The 16,920-nt window shown below is 73.2% G+C and overlaps 5 protein-coding genes across 5 annotated transcripts in view; all 5 read right to left on the bottom strand.

Annotated features, from left to right (window-relative positions):
- Positions 1-1,417: 1,417 nt before the first annotated feature.
- Positions 1,418-4,515, bottom strand: AURANDRAFT_70677 (expressed protein; the record flags this gene model as incomplete). The annotated part of the gene is made up of 1 exon (XM_009035192.1): positions 1,418-4,515. One exon carries the CDS (start codon positions 4,483-4,485, stop codon positions 1,510-1,512), a length of 2,976 nt encoding a protein of 991 aa, XP_009033440.1.
- Positions 4,516-4,754: 239 nt separating this feature from the next.
- On the bottom strand, positions 4,755-7,939 carry AURANDRAFT_61133 (hypothetical protein; the record flags this gene model as incomplete). The annotated part of the gene is made up of 3 exons (XM_009035191.1): positions 4,755-5,751; positions 5,923-7,081; positions 7,234-7,939. 3 exons carry the CDS (start codon positions 7,937-7,939, stop codon positions 4,755-4,757), a joined length of 2,862 nt encoding a protein of 953 aa, XP_009033439.1.
- A 1,759-nt stretch (positions 7,940-9,698) lies between these two features.
- AURANDRAFT_61134 (hypothetical protein) lies at positions 9,699-11,618 on the bottom strand (the record flags this gene model as incomplete). Its single annotated transcript, XM_009035190.1, has 2 exons — positions 9,699-11,387; positions 11,616-11,618. The coding sequence occupies 2 exons, from the start codon at positions 11,616-11,618 to the stop codon at positions 9,699-9,701; spliced, it is 1,692 nt and encodes a 563-aa protein (XP_009033438.1).
- Positions 11,619-14,040: 2,422 nt separating this feature from the next.
- Positions 14,041-15,111, bottom strand: AURANDRAFT_19587 (hypothetical protein; the record flags this gene model as incomplete). The annotated part of the gene is made up of 1 exon (XM_009035189.1): positions 14,041-15,111. One exon carries the CDS (start codon positions 15,109-15,111, stop codon positions 14,041-14,043), a length of 1,071 nt encoding a protein of 356 aa, XP_009033437.1.
- Positions 15,112-16,330: 1,219 nt separating this feature from the next.
- Positions 16,331-16,920, bottom strand: part of AURANDRAFT_52238 (hypothetical protein) — a gene marked incomplete at both ends in the record, with an annotated part of 890 nt that continues 300 nt past the window's right edge. Inside the window, one exon of the mRNA XM_009035188.1 lies at positions 16,331-16,841. Coding sequence (XP_009033436.1) covers positions 16,380-16,841 — 462 coding nt within the window. The remainder of the gene's footprint in view (positions 16,842-16,920) is intronic.

Below are 16,920 nucleotides of genomic sequence, written 5' to 3' on the forward strand. Positions count from 1 at the left end.
GCGAAGAGCTTCCGGAGCGCGCGGACGGCCGCGGGCGCCGCGAGGCGGTGGGCGAGCTGGCTGCGGATCTGCGCCGGCGTCACGCGCGCGAGGCGCGCGCCCTTGAGCGCCAGCCTGGACCGGTGGCGCTCCTGCGCGGTCCCGTCGAGCGCGAGCGACGTGAGCGCGGGCGCCGCGGGCGCCGCGCCGTCGCCCGCGCAGCCCGTGCGCGCGAGGAACTTGCGGAAGTCGACGTTGCCCGACGCGTCCTTGTCGAAGGCCGCCCAGAGGGTGGCGAAGTCCGCGTCCGTCGCGACGACGTTGAACGCCGCGAGCATCCCGCGAAACCGTACCGCGTCGCAGGAGCCCGCGCAGTCGCGGTCGATGGCGCGGAAGGCGCGCCGCGTCGCGGCGAAGTTGCCCTGGAGCCGCTCGCGCAGCGCGGCGACGACCTTGTCCGGCGTCCAGCGGAAGCGGCGGTCGACGGCGGCGCGGCCCGTGCCGCTCTGCTCCCGCTTGGCGAGGTAGGCCATGCGCTGCGTGTCCCGGAACTTGAAGATGGGGTCGTCGGCGATCCCGCCGACGGCGGGCCGCGGCAGCTCCGCCGACACGGCCATGGCGCGGCGCTGCGGGGCTGGAACGACGCGGAGAGCACCCTCGAGCTGCCCAGTCGTTTTTCCTGTGCACTGAAGACATGCGATATCTTCAAGGTGCCGCTTGAAGAGCCGGCATGAGCCCAGTCCTTGATCTGTCGTCGTCCGCCGCCGCCGCCGCGCCGACCGATTGATCTGACTCGCCACCGCCACCGTCCGCGCCGCCATGTCGGCCTACACGAAGGACAACAAGGTGACGCACGCCGGCGTCGCCGTCAACAACTGGGCCGGCGACTTCGACTGCTCCGTCTGCCACCGCAAGCGCCTCACGGCGTCGGAGTTCAGCAAGAAGATGCAGGAGAAGAAGCGCCGCGGCGAGGGCGGCCTCAAGTGCAAGCCCTGCGTCGAGAAGGCGGCCCAGGCCGAGCGCGACGCCGCCGCGGCCAAGGCGGCGGCGGCGCCCGCCGCGCCCGCCGCGCCCGCGGCCGCCGCGGCCGCCGCGACGCAGGTCTGCTCGGCGTGCGAGCGGGCGCTGCCCGAGTCGTCGTTCACGAAGCCCCAGCTCAAGAAGGGCCCGGCGAAGCAGCGGTGCCAGCCGTGCATCGCCGCGGCCGACAGGGGCGAGGCCGACGCCGCGGACGCGAAGAAGGCGGCCGCGCTCGCCGAGGCGAAGAAGGCCGTCAAGGTCGCCGAGGCCACGGGCAGCGCCGCGCAGAAGCTCAAGGCCAACGCCCAGCTCGCCGCGCTCGAGGGCGAGCTCGTCACGGGCCTGAAGCCCATGGTCATCGGCCGCGGGCGCCGCGGCTCCGGCGGCCGGGGGCGCGGCCGGGGCCGCGGCCGCGCGTAATTCCTCGGTTTTTACGTTTCGACGGGCCGCGCGCCGTCGTCCGGGGCGTGGTGGGGCTGGCTCGAGTCGAGGAGCCAGGCGAGCTACTGTCTACTTTCCCAGCTCCCGGAGCAGCGCGGAGAACGACGGCCGGACGCGCGGGTCTTCGCTCATCATCCGCGGCAGGAGCCGCTCGAGCCGCGCGGCCGCGGCCCGGTCTTCCGCGACCGCGATGATGTGCGGCAGGATCCACTCCCGCGCGGCCGCGTCGAAGACGTGGACGCGCCAGTCGAAGGGCGCGCAAGCGCCGTCGACGCAGTCCGACACCTCCGGGCCGCTCAGCAACCGTTCGCCACACTTGGACAAATCCTTCCGTATGACGTGGTTGCCGCACCCGTTGTGCGCCGAGTCCGTGCGCAGCGCGCAGACGGCCGCGCCCGCGTCGGCGTCGTCGCTCGGGCAGGGCTGCGCGGCGCCCGGCTGGAGGTAGTAGGTCTTTATGGGCCGCTCCATGCCGATGCCCTCGATATAGATCCGCGCCCTCTTCAGTTTGTCGGCCTGCTCCGGGTGCCACGTCTTTTTCGTGAAGTGACGGCGCGCGTGCGCGGCGATCGGCCCGGAGTTCGGCGCCGGGCCGTCGACGAGGTAGATGTCGCCGTTCGCGTCGAGCGTGAACTGCTCCGGCTTAAAATCCGTCAAGACGAAGCCGCCCCGTTCGCCGAAGCTCCGAAAGCACCGCAGCCACGCCCGCGCGAGGTCGAGGGGCGCGTCACGCGCCCGCGCGTCGTAGACCTCGGAGTACTTGATCTCGCTCTTCTTGCCGCTGAGATTCAGCGTTCCCCTCCCCGTCGCCACGGGGCCGCCGCCGTTCGACGTCACCCACACCACGTGCGTCGGCGTCTCGTACGCGCCGAACAGCTTCGGAATGCCCGGCTCGCCCCGGAGGCCCTCGAGGAACAGGAGCTCGAAGTAGGCGATGTCGCTCGCGCGGTTGCCAAATTCGAACGCGCCTTCGTGGTGGAGCGTCTTGACGACGACGCGTCGGCCGTCGCGCAGACGCGAGAGCCAGACGTCCTTGTAGCCGCTGTGCGAGAGTACGTGGTCCGTGCGAGTGTCCAGGTCGTCGGGGGAGCGCACGCGCCAGTGGGCGGGAGGAGGAGCGGAGGCGTTCGTGAGCCAGGCATCGAGGCGCTCGAGGTGGTTTGTGGATTGTCCAGGTCGTCGGGGGAGCGCACGCGCCGGTGCGGATCGCCCGCTGTTTCCGTCGACGGCCGTCGCGTCGAGCGGCTCCGCGGGAAATCCGCTTCCCAGCAACTCCTCGACGCCGGCGTCGACGGCCGTCGCGTCGAGCGGCTTCACCGGAAGTCCGCGGGGTACGCCCCGCAGCGACAGCTCGCGCGCGAACAAGGCCATGTGGCTGCACCGCTTCATAGTCGCAGTTGGTTTCAGGCGACGATGGCCTGGTTTCGGATGGCCTGTGATCGGAACGGCCGGCCAGGGGTTCCCGCACGTCTCGGGCCAGAGGAGCAGGTCCGCGGCCGCCATGCAGTGGAGCGCGACGAACGGGTGGCCCGCGCCGTGGAAGCTCACGTCGAAGTCGTTTTCGAGGCCGACCGTGCGGCCGTCGACGAGGTGCGACGCGCCGTCGCGCCGCGCGCCGCCGACGTGTATCCCGACGTCCAAACCCTCGAGGGTCGCGGCGACGGTCTCCGCCGGCGAGTCGCTCAGGATGAGCGCGCGGACGCGGCGCTCCGGGAGCCGCGCTCGCAACCCCGCGACGACGCGGAGCGCGTTCCGCAGGTGCGCGCCCGCCGCCGTCGACGCGCGGAGGGACTTCCATCCGGGGGTGTGGATCAGGTCGCCGAGGCGCGCGTGGACGACGACGCGGAGCTCGCCGTCGGCCGCGCCGCAGTCGACCCAGGCGTCGCGGTCGACGGCCGCGTAGGCCTCGGCGACCGCGCGCCTCCCCCGCGCGGGGTCGTCCGCCGGCGGGAGCGCGTCGAAGCCGAACCACTCGTCGAACGGCGGCGCGACGAAGCACTCGAAGTGGTCTCGGAACAGCGCGACGCCCGTGGGATAGAGCCGGAACACCTCCGTACCCAATTTTTCTTTTTTTCGAGTCTCCCCGCACCTGTGCTTCTTTTCCTGCCAAGAGCACGTCGCATTTGCCGTGCAATCTTGCTTGCTGTGTCTTCGTCTGCAGTTTGAAGTAGCAAAAAGATGCGCGTTGAGCCAATCTCGTTCGTGGCAGTAGAGCGACGGCGCGAAGCCGTCGCCGAGGCCGTCGACGCCGCGCAGGTAGACGCCGCTGTAGCCCACGTACTGCTGGAAGTAGCGCGCGCCCGGGCCCGGGCTGCGGCGGTCGGCGATCATTTCGACGACGCAGTGTCCGACGTGGCCGAGGCCGGCGGGTTCGCAATTGAGCTTCTTTGTATATATTTCCTGAAAATTTTTGAACGACATGATGCGTTCGCCGCAGTCGCTCGGAAAGTAGTTTTTTATTTCGCTGTGTGCGAACGTCGATCCGCGCTCGCAGACGTGCTTCGACACGAGGGTAAAGTCGGGCGAGATCACCGGCGCCGCCAGCGCGAGGCGCCACCATGACGTGTTCGACGCGTCTCGCGCGTCCAGCGCGCCGCGCGCCGCCGCCGCCGCCGCGGCGAAGGCGATCGCGCGGATGAGGCGCATGGTTGAATCTGCGGGGGAATCGACGCGATCGGGACGTCGTCTCCGGAGCGAGCGACCTCGTCGTCGAGCGGAAGGGCGGGCGGTCGTACGGTCCGACGCCTCGCCGATCCGATACGACTTTCTTCGGCGACGGACGACCGCGGGCCCCCGGCGCCGGGACCGCCTCCCCCGCCGGGCGTTCACGATGGTCGAGGCCATGAGGCGGCCATGCGGGGAGGGGGCGGCACGGACGCGCCGCGACGAACAGACCATCGAAACGCATCGAGCTCGGTTCGCCGATTTCAGGCGCTCGACGGGCCTCTCTTCGACGGTTGTCGCCCTCAGAGGGGGGGCGTGGCGGGTCGCGCGGGGGGTGGCAGGGTCTGGGGGCTGGAGTTGGCCCGTTTCGGCACAGGACATCGCGTTAAGCGCTCGGCGCCTAGGCGCCGCGCCGCAAATCTCCACTACTTAAGTACGACTCCACGGCGTCATTGAGGCGTTCATCCGGCCTGTCCCATGGCCGGGGCGCTGGGTTGGCGCAGGGGGTCTGGGCGCGCGAGTCTGCCCGTTTGGCGGCCGAAGGCGACCTGGCCCTCGTTGCGCCGGGCGACGAGCACCGCGGGCACGGCCTCGCGCGCGTCGTCGCGGTCCAACATGTCCCGCCGGCGGGATATGTGGGCGGCGAAATGTTACTGGATCGCGCAGCTCGGCGGGTCGTGGTTCTCGTGGTGGAAGCGCCCCGTCGGCCGGCCGCGGCGGACGCGGACGCGGCGGCCGCGCTTCTCCCGCTCGCGCCGCCGCCGGAGGAACTTGGAGAAGCCGTTGCGGAGCCCCGCGCGAAGGAGGCCGTCCCAGCGCACGAGGGCCGCGGCGTCGAAGTACGTCTCCGCCGCGTCGACGTCGTCGGTCTCGAGCGTCCAGTCGCCCCCGTGGCGCAAATTGCCCGTCACGTCCGTGCTCGCCGCGACGTCGACGCCGAGCGCTTTCTCCAACTGCTCCACGAGTGTGACGCCGTTGGGCGTCGCGGCGATGTCGCACGCGAGGAGGTCGACGCGCCGCAGGCCCTTCGCCCCCGCGATGGCCCGGAGGAGCGGCGCGGCGGCGCCGCCGGCGTCGAACGGCGCGCCGTCGACGGGGATCTCGAGCGCCTTCGCTATGGCCCAGGCTCCCGCCTCCGGCGGACCGTGGTTGACGAGGGCGATCGTGTCCACGGCGCCGCCGAGCGCCTCGATCTTCGCCGCGACGGCCGCCGCGAGGCTCTCGGCGGTCGCCGTCTCCCACTCGTAGCGCAGCACCCACGCTTGGTCCCTCACCGCCGCGACGAGGTCCTCCTGGTCCGGCACGCGCGACGACACGAGGACGACGCGCGCCGTCGCCGTCGATGCCGACGCGCAGGCGAATTTGTTGGGCAGCGCGACGGCGCGCGCGCGCGCCTCGCGGAGCTCGGCGTCGAGGGCGGCGACCTCGTCGTCGCGGTCGTGGTAGATCTGGCCCGCGGCCGCCCAGAGCGCCGCCTCGGCGCCGTCGCGCTGATCCTCGGGCAGCTCGTCGACCACGGGTCGGATGGCCTTGAGGAAGGCCGCCGCCGCCGCGGCGCTCACGTCGTAGTCGTCGTCGCCGCCGGGCACGTGTTCGGCCTCCTCGTCCGCGCTCGGCGCGTATTTCTCCTCCGACGACGACGCGGCGCTGCCCATGGCTCGTGCGAGCAGCCGGACTGCGTCGTTCTCGCAGCCGGGCTGCGTCGTCTCGGGCTGCGTCGTCTCGCAGCCGGGCCGCGTCGTTCTCGCAGCCGGGCTGCGTGTCGTCTCGCAGCGCTGCGTCGAGCTCCCGCGCTAGATCGATCGAGCCCAGATTTACGGCCGGGGGTCCGGCGGCGGCGGCGCCGGGAGGAAGTGCCAGACGAGGCTCTTGAGGACGACGAGGGCGTAGAGGGCGGCGCCGAGGAGGGAGAAGCCGTGGGCGGCGACGTGGCCGTAGCCCGCGGCGACGTGGACGATGGCCGCGGCGACGTTCGCGAGCGCGCCCGCGGCGATGGTCTTGAACGCGCGGTCGCCGAGCGCGCGCCGCAGGGGCAGCGCGGCGACGGCGGCGGCGTAGGAGCCCACGGCGAGGAGCGCCAGGGTCTCCACGGGCACGTACTTGCCCACGCGGAGCACGGGCGGGTCCGGGTCCGCGCGGCGGCTCGCGTGGAGCGCCGCCGCCGCCGCCGCCGCGAGGCCCGCGGCGCGGACGCGCGCGGTGGCCCGCGGGTCGAGGTCGAGGAAGGCGGCGAAGGGGTAGTGCGTCGCCACGAGAAGCAGCGCGGGCCCGCAGCGGTCGAGCGCGGACCGCGGCGGCGGCCGGGGCCGCCGCGGCGGCGCGGCGGCCGCGCCCGGCGGCCGCGGCCCGCGGCCCCGGTGGAGCCGCGCCAAAGCCGCGCCGTAGGACGCCTCGCGCAGGTGCGTCGCCACGGACGCGGCGAAGTAGGCCGCGTGGGCCAGGCCGTAGACGGCGAGCGCCGTCACGCAGGGCCCGTCCAACTCGAGCCGCTTCGCCTCGGACACGAGGAACCAGCCGAAGACGGGGAACGCGCCGAGGCCCACGGCGTGCAGGACCCCGCAGGCGACCTCGAGGCCGACGCAGTTGCCCCGCGCCTCGACCCTCAGCTTCGGCGCCGCGCCGCGCCGCCGCCACGGCGGCCACGCGTCCGCGCGCGCGCCGAGCCGCTTGAACCGCCGCACGGCCTGGGGCCCCAGGCCGTTGCCGCCGACGTCGAGCCGCTCGAGCCGCGGCGCGCCGGGCTTGCGCAGCGCGTGGAGCAGTCGCGCCGCGCCCTCGTCGCCGATGCCGCAGCCCGCGACCCTCAGCGCCGCGAGCGACGGCCGGAACGCCTTCGCGAGCCGGTCCGCGCCCGCGGGGCCCAGGGGCGCGCCGACGACGGCGAGGTAGGACAAACCTTTGCCGCCGCCCGCCGCGTGGAGCGCGTGGCCCAGCGCGCGCGCGCAGCAGCCCGGCGTGAGCCGCGACGCGTCGACGCCTGGGCAGGAAAAGAGTGCGAAATTTCCAACTTTGGAGGCTCATATCTCGGTCGCTTTCCACTCGTTTCGGCTAATTTTTGGACGAGCGATCATCTCTCGGAGCGCTCTCGACGCGTGGATGCTTTTTCCGGAACGCGCGCGCGCGGAACACTTATATTGAAGAGAGCTTGAATCACTCTTTTCCTGCTCCGGTCGACGCCCGCGAGGTCGAGCGCGCGGACGACGGACGACGCGTCGCAGACCGCGTCGACGACGGCTAACAAATCCGCGTCCGCGAAGGGCGCGCCGCCGCTCGACTCGTCGCTGGGCTTGACGCACGCGGAACCGAAGCGGAGCGCGCCGAGCACCGCGCCGTTCGCCGTCGTCGCGTAGCGCGCGCACGCGCGCGCGTAGGCGTCGAGCGCCGCGGCGGCGTCGTAGGGCTTCTCCGTGGCGTTGGGCGCCGGCGGCGATGGGGCGGCGTCGGACGGCGGCGCAATCGGCGCCGCGAGCGCCCGCGTCGCCGCGGCCGCGAGCCGCGCGTCCCCGCGCGGCGCGTCGCGCGGGAAGAACGCGGCGACCACGGACCGCAGGAAGCGGGCGACGCCGGCGGCGTAGGCCTCGCGCCGCGCGTAGAGCTGCTGCGTCTGCCGGACGAGCTGCGCGAGCCAGTCGCGCGGCTCCGGGGCGCTCGTGCGGTTCCACGGCGCCGGGCGCCGCGCGAGCGGCACGAGCAGCGGCGCCGACCGGTTGTTGGTTTCTATGAGCGGATGGAGGAACGTCGCGGGCGTCGCGGGCGTCGCGGGCGTCGCGTGCGTCTCCGCGCCGGCGTAAGCCGCCAAGAGGCCCAGCAACTGTAGCGCGATGGGAGCCCTCATTGCGCCGGCGCGCCAAGCGGCTTGGAGTCAAACGTTTTTTGTTGACCTGCTCGGTGGCCTCGTCTTCCCAGCCTCGTGTCAAAGGACAAGGCTGTAGTCGACAAAGGGGCGGTGTCAATCCGGTTCCGCATCGTCAACGAGCTCCTGCCCAAGAGCACGATGCCGTCAGACGGCGGTCCCAGGTCGCGGACCCGTGAGGTCCCGGCTGCGTACGGACCCCTGAAGCGGTGATCCCCTCTGGGTGGCGGCGAACCGAGAAGGCCGCTCAAGTGAAAGGCGGGCGCCGGGGGGAGCGTGGGTGCTCTCTGACCCTGACGGCGGCGTCGGCGCGGTGTCTAGAAACCTCGTGCGTTCTGGCCGTGTCCGGCGCCAATGCTGGATGGAAAACCGGACCCGTCCTGAGTATGGCACGTCCGCGCGGGCCGCGAAGCGAGTCCACGGACTGCGAGTGAGCCCCCGCGCGCCTGGCCCCTCGGAGCTAGATGCCAGCCCGGCCGCCCGTGGCGGTCGCGGCTAGGCTTGGAGTCCCAGTGCAGCAATGCCTGGTGCCGCAAACCCCCCGGGTAGGCCCTCTAGCTGTTAACCCTGCCTAGCCTAGCTCCGGTTTCCCTCGGGCTTCCAACCATTCGGCTGCTTCCGACGCTGCGACTCGGCCGCTGCCTCGTCCAGCCATCTTCCGACCTCGCGCTGCGCTGCGCCATGGCGAACATGGTGGCTCTCGCGATCGGCGCCTGCCTTGCGGCTCTTGGCCTCTTCGCCGCGATTAGCGCCGGCCTCCCCGACTGGGCGTACGTCTCACACGACATTAGTTTTGGGGGTTACGGGATCAAGTCCGAGTACACGGTGGGGCTGTACAAGGCCAACCACCATTTGGAGATGCACCTCCCTGAAATGAAATCGGAGACTGACGACGATCACGACGTTCCGCAGACGGACGACGACAACGTCTTCGACGACGACGGCGACGACGACTTCAGCGCTGGAGACGACGACGACACCTATGCCTATTTTTACGTCAATCGCGCGTCGACGATTCTTCAGACCTTGTTCTTATTCTTCCTCGCCGCTTTCTATTTCTTTCTCGGGTTCACGGGGAAGCGCGTCAAAGGCGTCGAAATTGCAGGCGGCTGTTTGCTGGGAGTCTTGGGCATCTTTGGTCTTGCGGGAGCGGGCTACTGGAGGAACAAACTGACCGTCGATGATGATGTGCTCGTCGAGGAAAACAACCCTTGCACGGCCGGATGCGGTCTCGAGTTCTTCGTCGCCGTCTCTGCCGTCGTCATGGGCATCGGCATGTGCGGCGCTGCGTTCAAGGCACCTGCACTCGTGGAGAAGGGCGCCGGCGTCGAAGCCCCGACGGGGAGCGAGATGGCCTAAGCAAAAGAGACGGGCCTGGCCGCCCCGTGACCGGTGAAAGCGGCGGCCAAGAAGACGGCCTCCCCCAGCGCCGCGATGCGAGCGGTTCCCCCCGCGCGAGAGGACGGCGCAGCTCCCCACCACGCGCGCGCGCCCTCACACTTCCGCCGGGAGCTCTAGACTCATGCTAAAACTGCCGCCGGGATACGAGCGTCGCAGGCTCCGCCTGCCTTCCCGCGCGCGCGCTCCGTCGGCTGGGTGGAATGATGTTCTAGTGGGAAACAACAGCACAGGGGTGCGGGAGCGGGCGCGGTCCGCGGTGGCTCGGGGCGGCCGGTGTGGTGGTGGCGATGGGGTGGTGGCGACGGCGCGTATCGTGTACAAGCGGGGTGTCGGCCGCGCCTCATATGGCGGCGACCTTGGTGAAGGGCGAGAGCTGGGGGAGGAGCGGCGCGTCCGGCGGCGCGGCGGCCGCGTCGGCGGCGGCGGCGCGGAAGTGCTTGTTCGCGGGCCGCGAGAAGGGGGAGCGCTCCGTGGGCGTGTTCTCGTCGAGGCAGCGCAGGAGCTTGCGGCCCGCGCGGCCCGACGTGGGCGACCGCGGCGCCGAGTTGGCGTTCTCCGCGCCCTCGAGCGCCGGGCTCGGCGCCTGGGGCCGCGGCGCGGGGACGACGATGGGCCGGGGCCGCTCCTTGCGCGGCGCGTCGGCGTCGGGCGAGCCCGGCGCGGCGTCGCGGACGACGGCGACCGTCGCCACCGCGGGCCGGCCCCGGCCCGGCGACGGCGGCGCGGGCCGCTTGAGCTGCGCGCAGCGGCCGACGGCCGCGGCGCGGGCCGGGGGCCGCGGCGGCAGCGCGACGCCGTCGTCCGCGGAGCCGCGCTCGTCGGCGAGGAGTTGGCGCACGAGCTCGGTCTCGGCGGCGTCGTCGAGGCGCCGCGCGGCGACGAAGCGGCCGCCGAAGGTGGGGTTCGCCTTGGCCGCGCGCGCGACGGACCGGTACGCGCCGCGGAGGCCGTCGAGGTCGAGCGCCGCCCACGAGTGGAGCCGCTCGGAGCACGCGAGCCACTGGAGGATCTCGAGCACGCGGCGCTCGCTGTCCGACGCGAGGCCGCCCAGGGGCACGGCGACGCGCGCGGCGACGCGGAGCCGGTCGCCGAGCGATTCGTAGAGCACCGTCGCGTGCGCGGGCTTCGTCGACGACGCGAGGACGACGACGCAGCCCGTCGCCGCGACGACCCGCGCCGCGCGCGCGCCGACGTCCCGCAACGCCCCGAGGTCCGTCGCGTGGCTCCGGAGGTCGAGGAAGAGCGCGCGGCCGGCGGACGCGGCCGGCGACCCGGGCGCGGACGACGACGGCGTGTGCGCGACGGAGCCCGCGGGCGTCGACGCCGCCGACACGGGCGCGGCGCGCGGCGCCGGCGCGGGGTCCGCCGCGCGGCGCGCGCAGCCCCGGAGCGTCGCCCCGTCGACGTAGGACAGGCGCAGGCCCGACGCCGTCGACGACGCCGTCTCCTCGCGCGCCGTGTCGACGACGAGGCCCGCGAAGGAGTCGCGGCTCAGCGCGAGGGACACGCCGCCGGCGACGGGCGGCGGCAGGGCGCGCACGGCGCCGTAGGCCTGGCGCGGCGCCGGCCAGTTCTCGAAGGCGACGGCGTGCGGCGCGCCCCGGCCCCGCGGCGCCGCGGCCGGCGCGCCGGCCGTCCGCCGCTGCTGCGACCGCGCGACCGCGGCGGCGGCGACGGCCGACGCGAAGCCGGACTGGGGGCCCGCGGCCTCGCGGCGCGCCCAGGCCGCCGCGGCGCCGCCGACCTCGGGGCCCCACGACACGCCCGGCGCCGCGGCCGGCGCCCGGCCGGGCGACGCGCGCTTCCGCCGCGCGCCCCGGGGCTTGGGGTCCGTCGACCCCTGCGTCACCACCGACGCGAGGTCGTCGGCGTCCGCGATGCACCGCGGGCTCAGCTGCCGCTCGCCCCCGGTGACCCGGCGGAAGAGCGAGAGGCCTTCGACGGTTCCGGAACCGTCGCCGGCGTCGCCGGCCGCGTCGGGCTCGGGCGCCCGCATGGAGAGGAGCGTCTTGGCGATGTCAAAGGCGTCCTACGGCGCGGGGGCGAGGGTCGCGGCGGGGCCGCGAGGGCGGGGATCGGGGAAGGCGCGCGGGCGGGAGAGGCCGCGGCGGCGCGGCGCGCGCGCGGAGCCGCGCCTCTGGGGAGGCCGGCGCCGGGCGCGTGGGCCCGCGGGCGGGCCGCGGGTGCGCGCGGGATGCGGCGCCGGAGGGTGTGGCGTCGGGGGATTTCGGCAGCCGGGGGGGCGACGGCAACGCACCATCGTCGAGAATTGTTTCGCTGCTGCCGTGTCGCGGCGCACGGTGGGGCCGCGGCGGGCTCGCGGCGGCGCGCGGGCGAGAGCCGGATGCGTCGCCCGCTGGTTGGACGAGCGGGTCGGTTTGTCGCGCGGTCGGGGCGCGGCAATGAACGTTGTCGCTCTCGGCGGAGTTTTGTTGCGAGAGCGGCAGGCCGACTGATAAACTGCTTCAGGTGGAAGCCCATGATATGGTTTGCATGATTAGTGGTAATAAATCGGCGATTGGGTGGCCGTGGGGAGCTTTGATATTGAAATTAGCTCGATTAACGTTCACGCTGGGGGAATTTCTAAAACAGATCCACGTCGTGGCGCCAACGCGCGAGACATACACAGCAGTTTTGAACGACCGGTAACAGCGCAGAAGCTTAACATTTTTTGTGTTGATGGCTCTCTCTCTCTCTCTCCTGTCCGGCTCGCCGACGCCCCGGCCCGCACGTCGAACGCCAGACGCCGGCCCGCCAGACCCCGCCTTTCTCCCCTCAAGAACCCCCACGCGCCCGCGACACCATACGCAACGCACACGCCGCGGTCCTCGTCGCGTTAGGCGAGCCCCGCGCGCGTCGCGCGCGCGGCCGGCGGCCCCGGTCCTCAGTCGAAGTTCGCGTCGTCGAGGAGGAAGTCCATGAGGTCGTCGTCGTCCATGATCTTGGACTTGGAGTTGGCCCGGCCCTCGCCCTGGGGCGCCGGCGGCGCGTAGGGCGACGCGTTGACGCGGCTGGACCCGTGGAGCGCGGACGGCCCGCCGGCGGCCGCGTCCGCCTCGTTGACCGCGCGGTGGCGCCGGCTCTGGGCCTGCGGCGCGTAGCGCGCGAAGACGCGGTCGTCGACGTCGTCGCCGAGGCTCGACGCCGCGAGGTCGAGGTCCGCGAGGAGCGCGTCGGCGTCGTTCGCGTCGAAGGCGCGCGGCGCCGCCGCGGCGCCGCCCCGGAGGTCCGCGGCGGGGCTGAGCTTGGCGAGGATGACGGAGACGTTGTCCCGCGAGTCGCGGTCGTCGATGGCGTGGTGCACGAGGTTCAGCGCGGCCGCGTCGAGGGGCCGGCCCGCGCGGAGCTGGTCGCGCGCGAAGTCGACGGCCTCCTCGCTCGTCAGCACGTCGTAGAGGCCGTCGCACCCGATCAGCAGGAAGTCGTCGCCGTCGCGGAGCTGCACCTCCGTGATGTCCGGCTCGCAGGACACGGCCGGGGGCGCGTCCGGCGGCGACTTGAACGCAAAGTCGCCGAGCGCGCGACTCACGGCGATCTGGCCGTTGACGCGGCGGTTCGCGACGAAGCCGCGGGCGGCGACGACGCGCGCGACCTCGTCGGGCCGGTCCGCGCGGCAGTCCGTCGTCAGGTTGCAGTAGCCGTCGCGCGTCGCGAGCACGCACCGGCAGTCGCCGAGCGACGCGACGTAGAGCCGGTCCGTGCCGTCGAAGAGGCACGCGAGCACGGTCGACCCCGAGGCGTCGCGCTCCCGGTCCGCGCGCTTGCGCAGCTCCGCGTCCGCGTCGAGGAACGCGTCCCACAACGCGTCGCGCCACGACCGCGCCGGGTCCTTGAGATTCCAGAGCACGCGCTCCGGCAGCAGCTCGCTCGCCCACTCGGCGCAGCGCTTGCCGCCGTGGCCGTCGAAGACGATGAGCAGGGCCGCGTTCGCCGTGTCGCGCTCCGGCACGCGGATCCGCGTCCGCACGTGCGCGACGTCCTCCATCGCCGCGCGCTTGCCCTGGTCGCAGCCGTGGCCCGCGACGACGTCCAGGGGCCCGGCGCTCAGGCCCGGCGCGTCGTCGCGGCCCGCCGCGGGCTCCGGGCGGCGGTCGCCCCGGAGCCGCCGCGCGTCGCGCGGCGGCGGCGGCCCCCGGCAGCCGAGCCGCGGGTCGCCGCGGTGGAAGAGGCGCCGGAGCGCGTAGAAGACGACGGCGCTCGAGTAGGACCGGCTCCAGCCGCTCCGCGCGTCGAGGAGCGGCAGCCGCACGCTGCCCATGGGGTCGACGACCTGGCTCCGCTGCACGCGCGGCGGCAGGTGGTCGAGCGGCGCGTTGCAGTGGCACCGCGGGGGCTGCCCCGGGAAGCCCGCCACGTCCAAATGCACGTCGAAGGTCACGGGGGCTTCCAGGTCCAGGTCCGGCGCGGGCTTGATCTCGAGCACGAACTGGCAGCAGGGCTCGACGTCGAGGCCCACGCCGCCGAGCTGGGCCGGGATCATCCGCAGCTGCTTGAACTCGAAGGCGAGGCGGCCCTCGTCGAGGGCGCCCGCCGGCCGCATGGCGCACGCGTCGATGTCGCGGCGCGGGAGGCTGGGCTGCCCCGAGACTTTCTCACGGGAGCGGCTGGACGGCCATCGAGCAGCCCGCGTGCCCGTTGATCAGACGCCAACGTGTGATGCACCGTTATGAGGTTGCACTTTGTTAGCGGTTCACGGCGCCGGCGATGACCGTGCGCGCCTGGCCCGCGAGCTTGACGCGGTCGCCGGCGACGACGCATCTGACGACGCCGCCGCGGGGCGACGCCTGGTAGCCGACGACGGCGCCGTCGCCGTCTCGGAAGTGGGGCGCGAGCGCGCAGTGCGCGGAGCCCGTGACGGGGTCCTCGTCGATGCCGATGGCCGGGCCGAAGAAGCGGCTCGAGAAGTCGGCCTCTGTTCCGCCGCGCGCGTCCCCCGCGCAGCAGAGCACGACGCCGCGGACGTCCTCGATTCGCGCGAGCCTCGCGCCGTCCGGCGCCGCGTTTCTGAAGTCGTCGAGGCTCACGACGACGAGCAGGTCCCGCGACAGCGGCGACTTGTGGAGCGACGCGATCGCGGGCACGCCGAGCGCGGCCTGTAGCCGCGAAACGAGGTCCGCGTCGCGCGGTACGTCCGCCGGCGCGTCCTTGGGGAAGTCGAGCTCGATGTAGCCGCCGTCGAGTTTCCGCGCGTTGAGCACGCCGGACCGCGAGTCGAAGGCGACCTCGTCCAAAGCCGCGTCGTCCTCGAAGAGCGCGTGCGCCGCGGCGAGCGTGCCGTGGCCGCAGAGGTCGACCTCGGCGCCGGACGGCGTGAACCAGCGCAGGCCGTAGCGTCTCCGGGCCCTGCGCTGGAGGAAGGCCGTCTCCGACAGGTTGAACTCCGCCGCGACCTTGGCCATCCACGCGCCGTCGCCGTGGCGGAAGACGACGGCCGCGGGGTTGCCCGAGAAGTCCTCCGTCGCGAAGGAATCGCAGACCTTGCAGGCGACGGTCGTGGCGTCGCGCGTGCACTCGAACCAGGGGTCCTTGCCGTGGACGATGGCGCTCAACCCGTCGACGGCGAAGCCCGCGCGCGCGTAGAGTCCCAGGAGCGGCGCCTTCGCGATGAGCTTCACGGACGCGACGCCGTCGCCGGCGACGGCTTCGGCGTACTGCCTGAGGCCCTCGAGCGCGACGCCGCGCCGCCGGAACGCCGGCGCCGTCACGACGCTGTGGATCGCGAGCACGGGGCCCGCCGCCGCGTGCGTCGCCATCGACGCCTCCGTGAACGCCTCGCACCGCGTGCCGCAGATGAAGCCCGCGAGCTCGCCGCCGACCATGCACTTGCGGAAGTAGGCGCCGGCCTCGCGCTGGCGCAGCACGAACGACTCCAGCGACGCCGCCTCGTCCGCCGGGTAGCTCGCGGCCTCGAGCGAGTGGAGGTGGGCGACCTCCGACGCGCCCACGGGGACCAGCTCCACGTCCACCGGCGTGGACTTGAGGCGCTTGGTCGTCGCGGACATGGTGCGCGGCTGCTGGAGAGCGCTCGTGAACGTGAATAGCAGGCTCAGCAGCGCGCGCATGCGGCTGACGACGAGGCTGGACGGCGAGGAGAGCTGCCACAAAAGCAAGGCGATGGCTCTCCGCTGAGCCAGAGGCCGCGCGAGCGCTTTCCACGAGCGCTTTCCACGCTTTCGCACCGGCTGCGCGCGATGGCGGCGAAGGAGCTCGACGCGACGTGGCTCGGCCTGCTGGGCCTGCGGGGCGACGGGCGCAAGGTGAGCGAGCACCGGCGCCTCGGCGTCGCCTGCGGCGTCGCGCGGAGCCGGTACGTCGACGGGTCCTGCGAGCTGACCATGGGCCTGACGCGCGTCGTCGCGCACGTCGCCGGGCCGCGCGAGGCGCCGCGGCGGTCCGACGAGGTGCACGACCGCGGCACGCTCGAGGTGACCGCGGCCGTCGCGCCGTTCGCGGCCGTCGGCGAGCGGAGCGGCGGCTCCCGCGACCGCGCGTCGCGCGAGCTCGCCGCGCACGTCGCCCGGGCCCTCGCGGGCGCCGTCGTCCTCGAGCGCTACCCGCGGTCGCGCGTCGACGTCCACGTCCACGTGCTCTGCGACGACGGCGGCGCGGCGTCGTGCGCCGTCAACGCCGCGAGCCTGGCCCTCGTCGACGCGGGCGTCTTCCTCCGCGACGTCGCCGCGGGCGCGACGGTCGCCGTGCACCAGAAGCGGCTCGTCTGGGACCCGACGCGCGACGAGCAGCGGGGCGCGTCGTCGCTCGACGTCGCCGTGCTGCCCCAGTTCGGCACGGTCCTCTCGGCGCACCTCGACGGCGAGGCGCTGCCCCAGGGCGAGCTCGGCGCGCTCACGGACGCCGCCGTCGCCGCCGCCTGCGAGATCGGCGACGCGCTCGCCGCGGAGGTCAAGGCGACCGTCGCGCACGCCGTCGACGTGGTAGCAGCGTCGGCGGCCGCCGCGCGGCGGGACAGCGCGTAAGGGGGAGCTATGTTACGCCGCCGACGGCGCGGCGGGGGGGCGCGCGCTCACCTGTAGTGGTGCTCCGCGGCGAGGTTCTTCGCGATGGCGAACTCCCACTTGTCGCCGTTGTTGAGGAGCTTCTCCTTGTCGTAGATGAGCTCCTCGTGGGTCTCGGCCGTGAACTCGTAGTTGGGGCCCTCGACGATGGCGTCGACGGGGCAGGCCTCCTGGCAGTAGCCGCAGTAGATGCACTTCGTCATGTCGATGTCGTAGCGCGTCGTCTTCCGCGACCCGTCCGCGCGCGCCTCGGCCTCGATGGTGATGGCCTGGGCCGGGCACACGGCCTCGCAGAGCTTGCAGGCGATGCACCGCTCCTCGCCCGACGGGTACCGCCGGAGCGCGTGCTCGCCGCGGAACCGCGGGCTCAGCGGGCCCTTCTCGAAGGGGTAGTTGATCGTCACCTTCGGCTTCGAGACGACCTCGCCCGTGATCGCGATGCCGCGCCAGATGTCCGTGAGGAAGAGCACCTGGGGGGGGTGCGGGGTGACGCGCGGCCGACGTTTCGGTTTCGGGCGCGCGGGAGCGGGCGGCCGGCGCGCGCGCGGC

The sequence above is a fragment of the Aureococcus anophagefferens genome (assembly GCF_000186865.1).
Source record: "Aureococcus anophagefferens unplaced genomic scaffold AURANscaffold_2, whole genome shotgun sequence".
Lineage (NCBI taxonomy): Eukaryota > Pelagophyceae > Pelagomonadales > Pelagomonadaceae > Aureococcus > Aureococcus anophagefferens.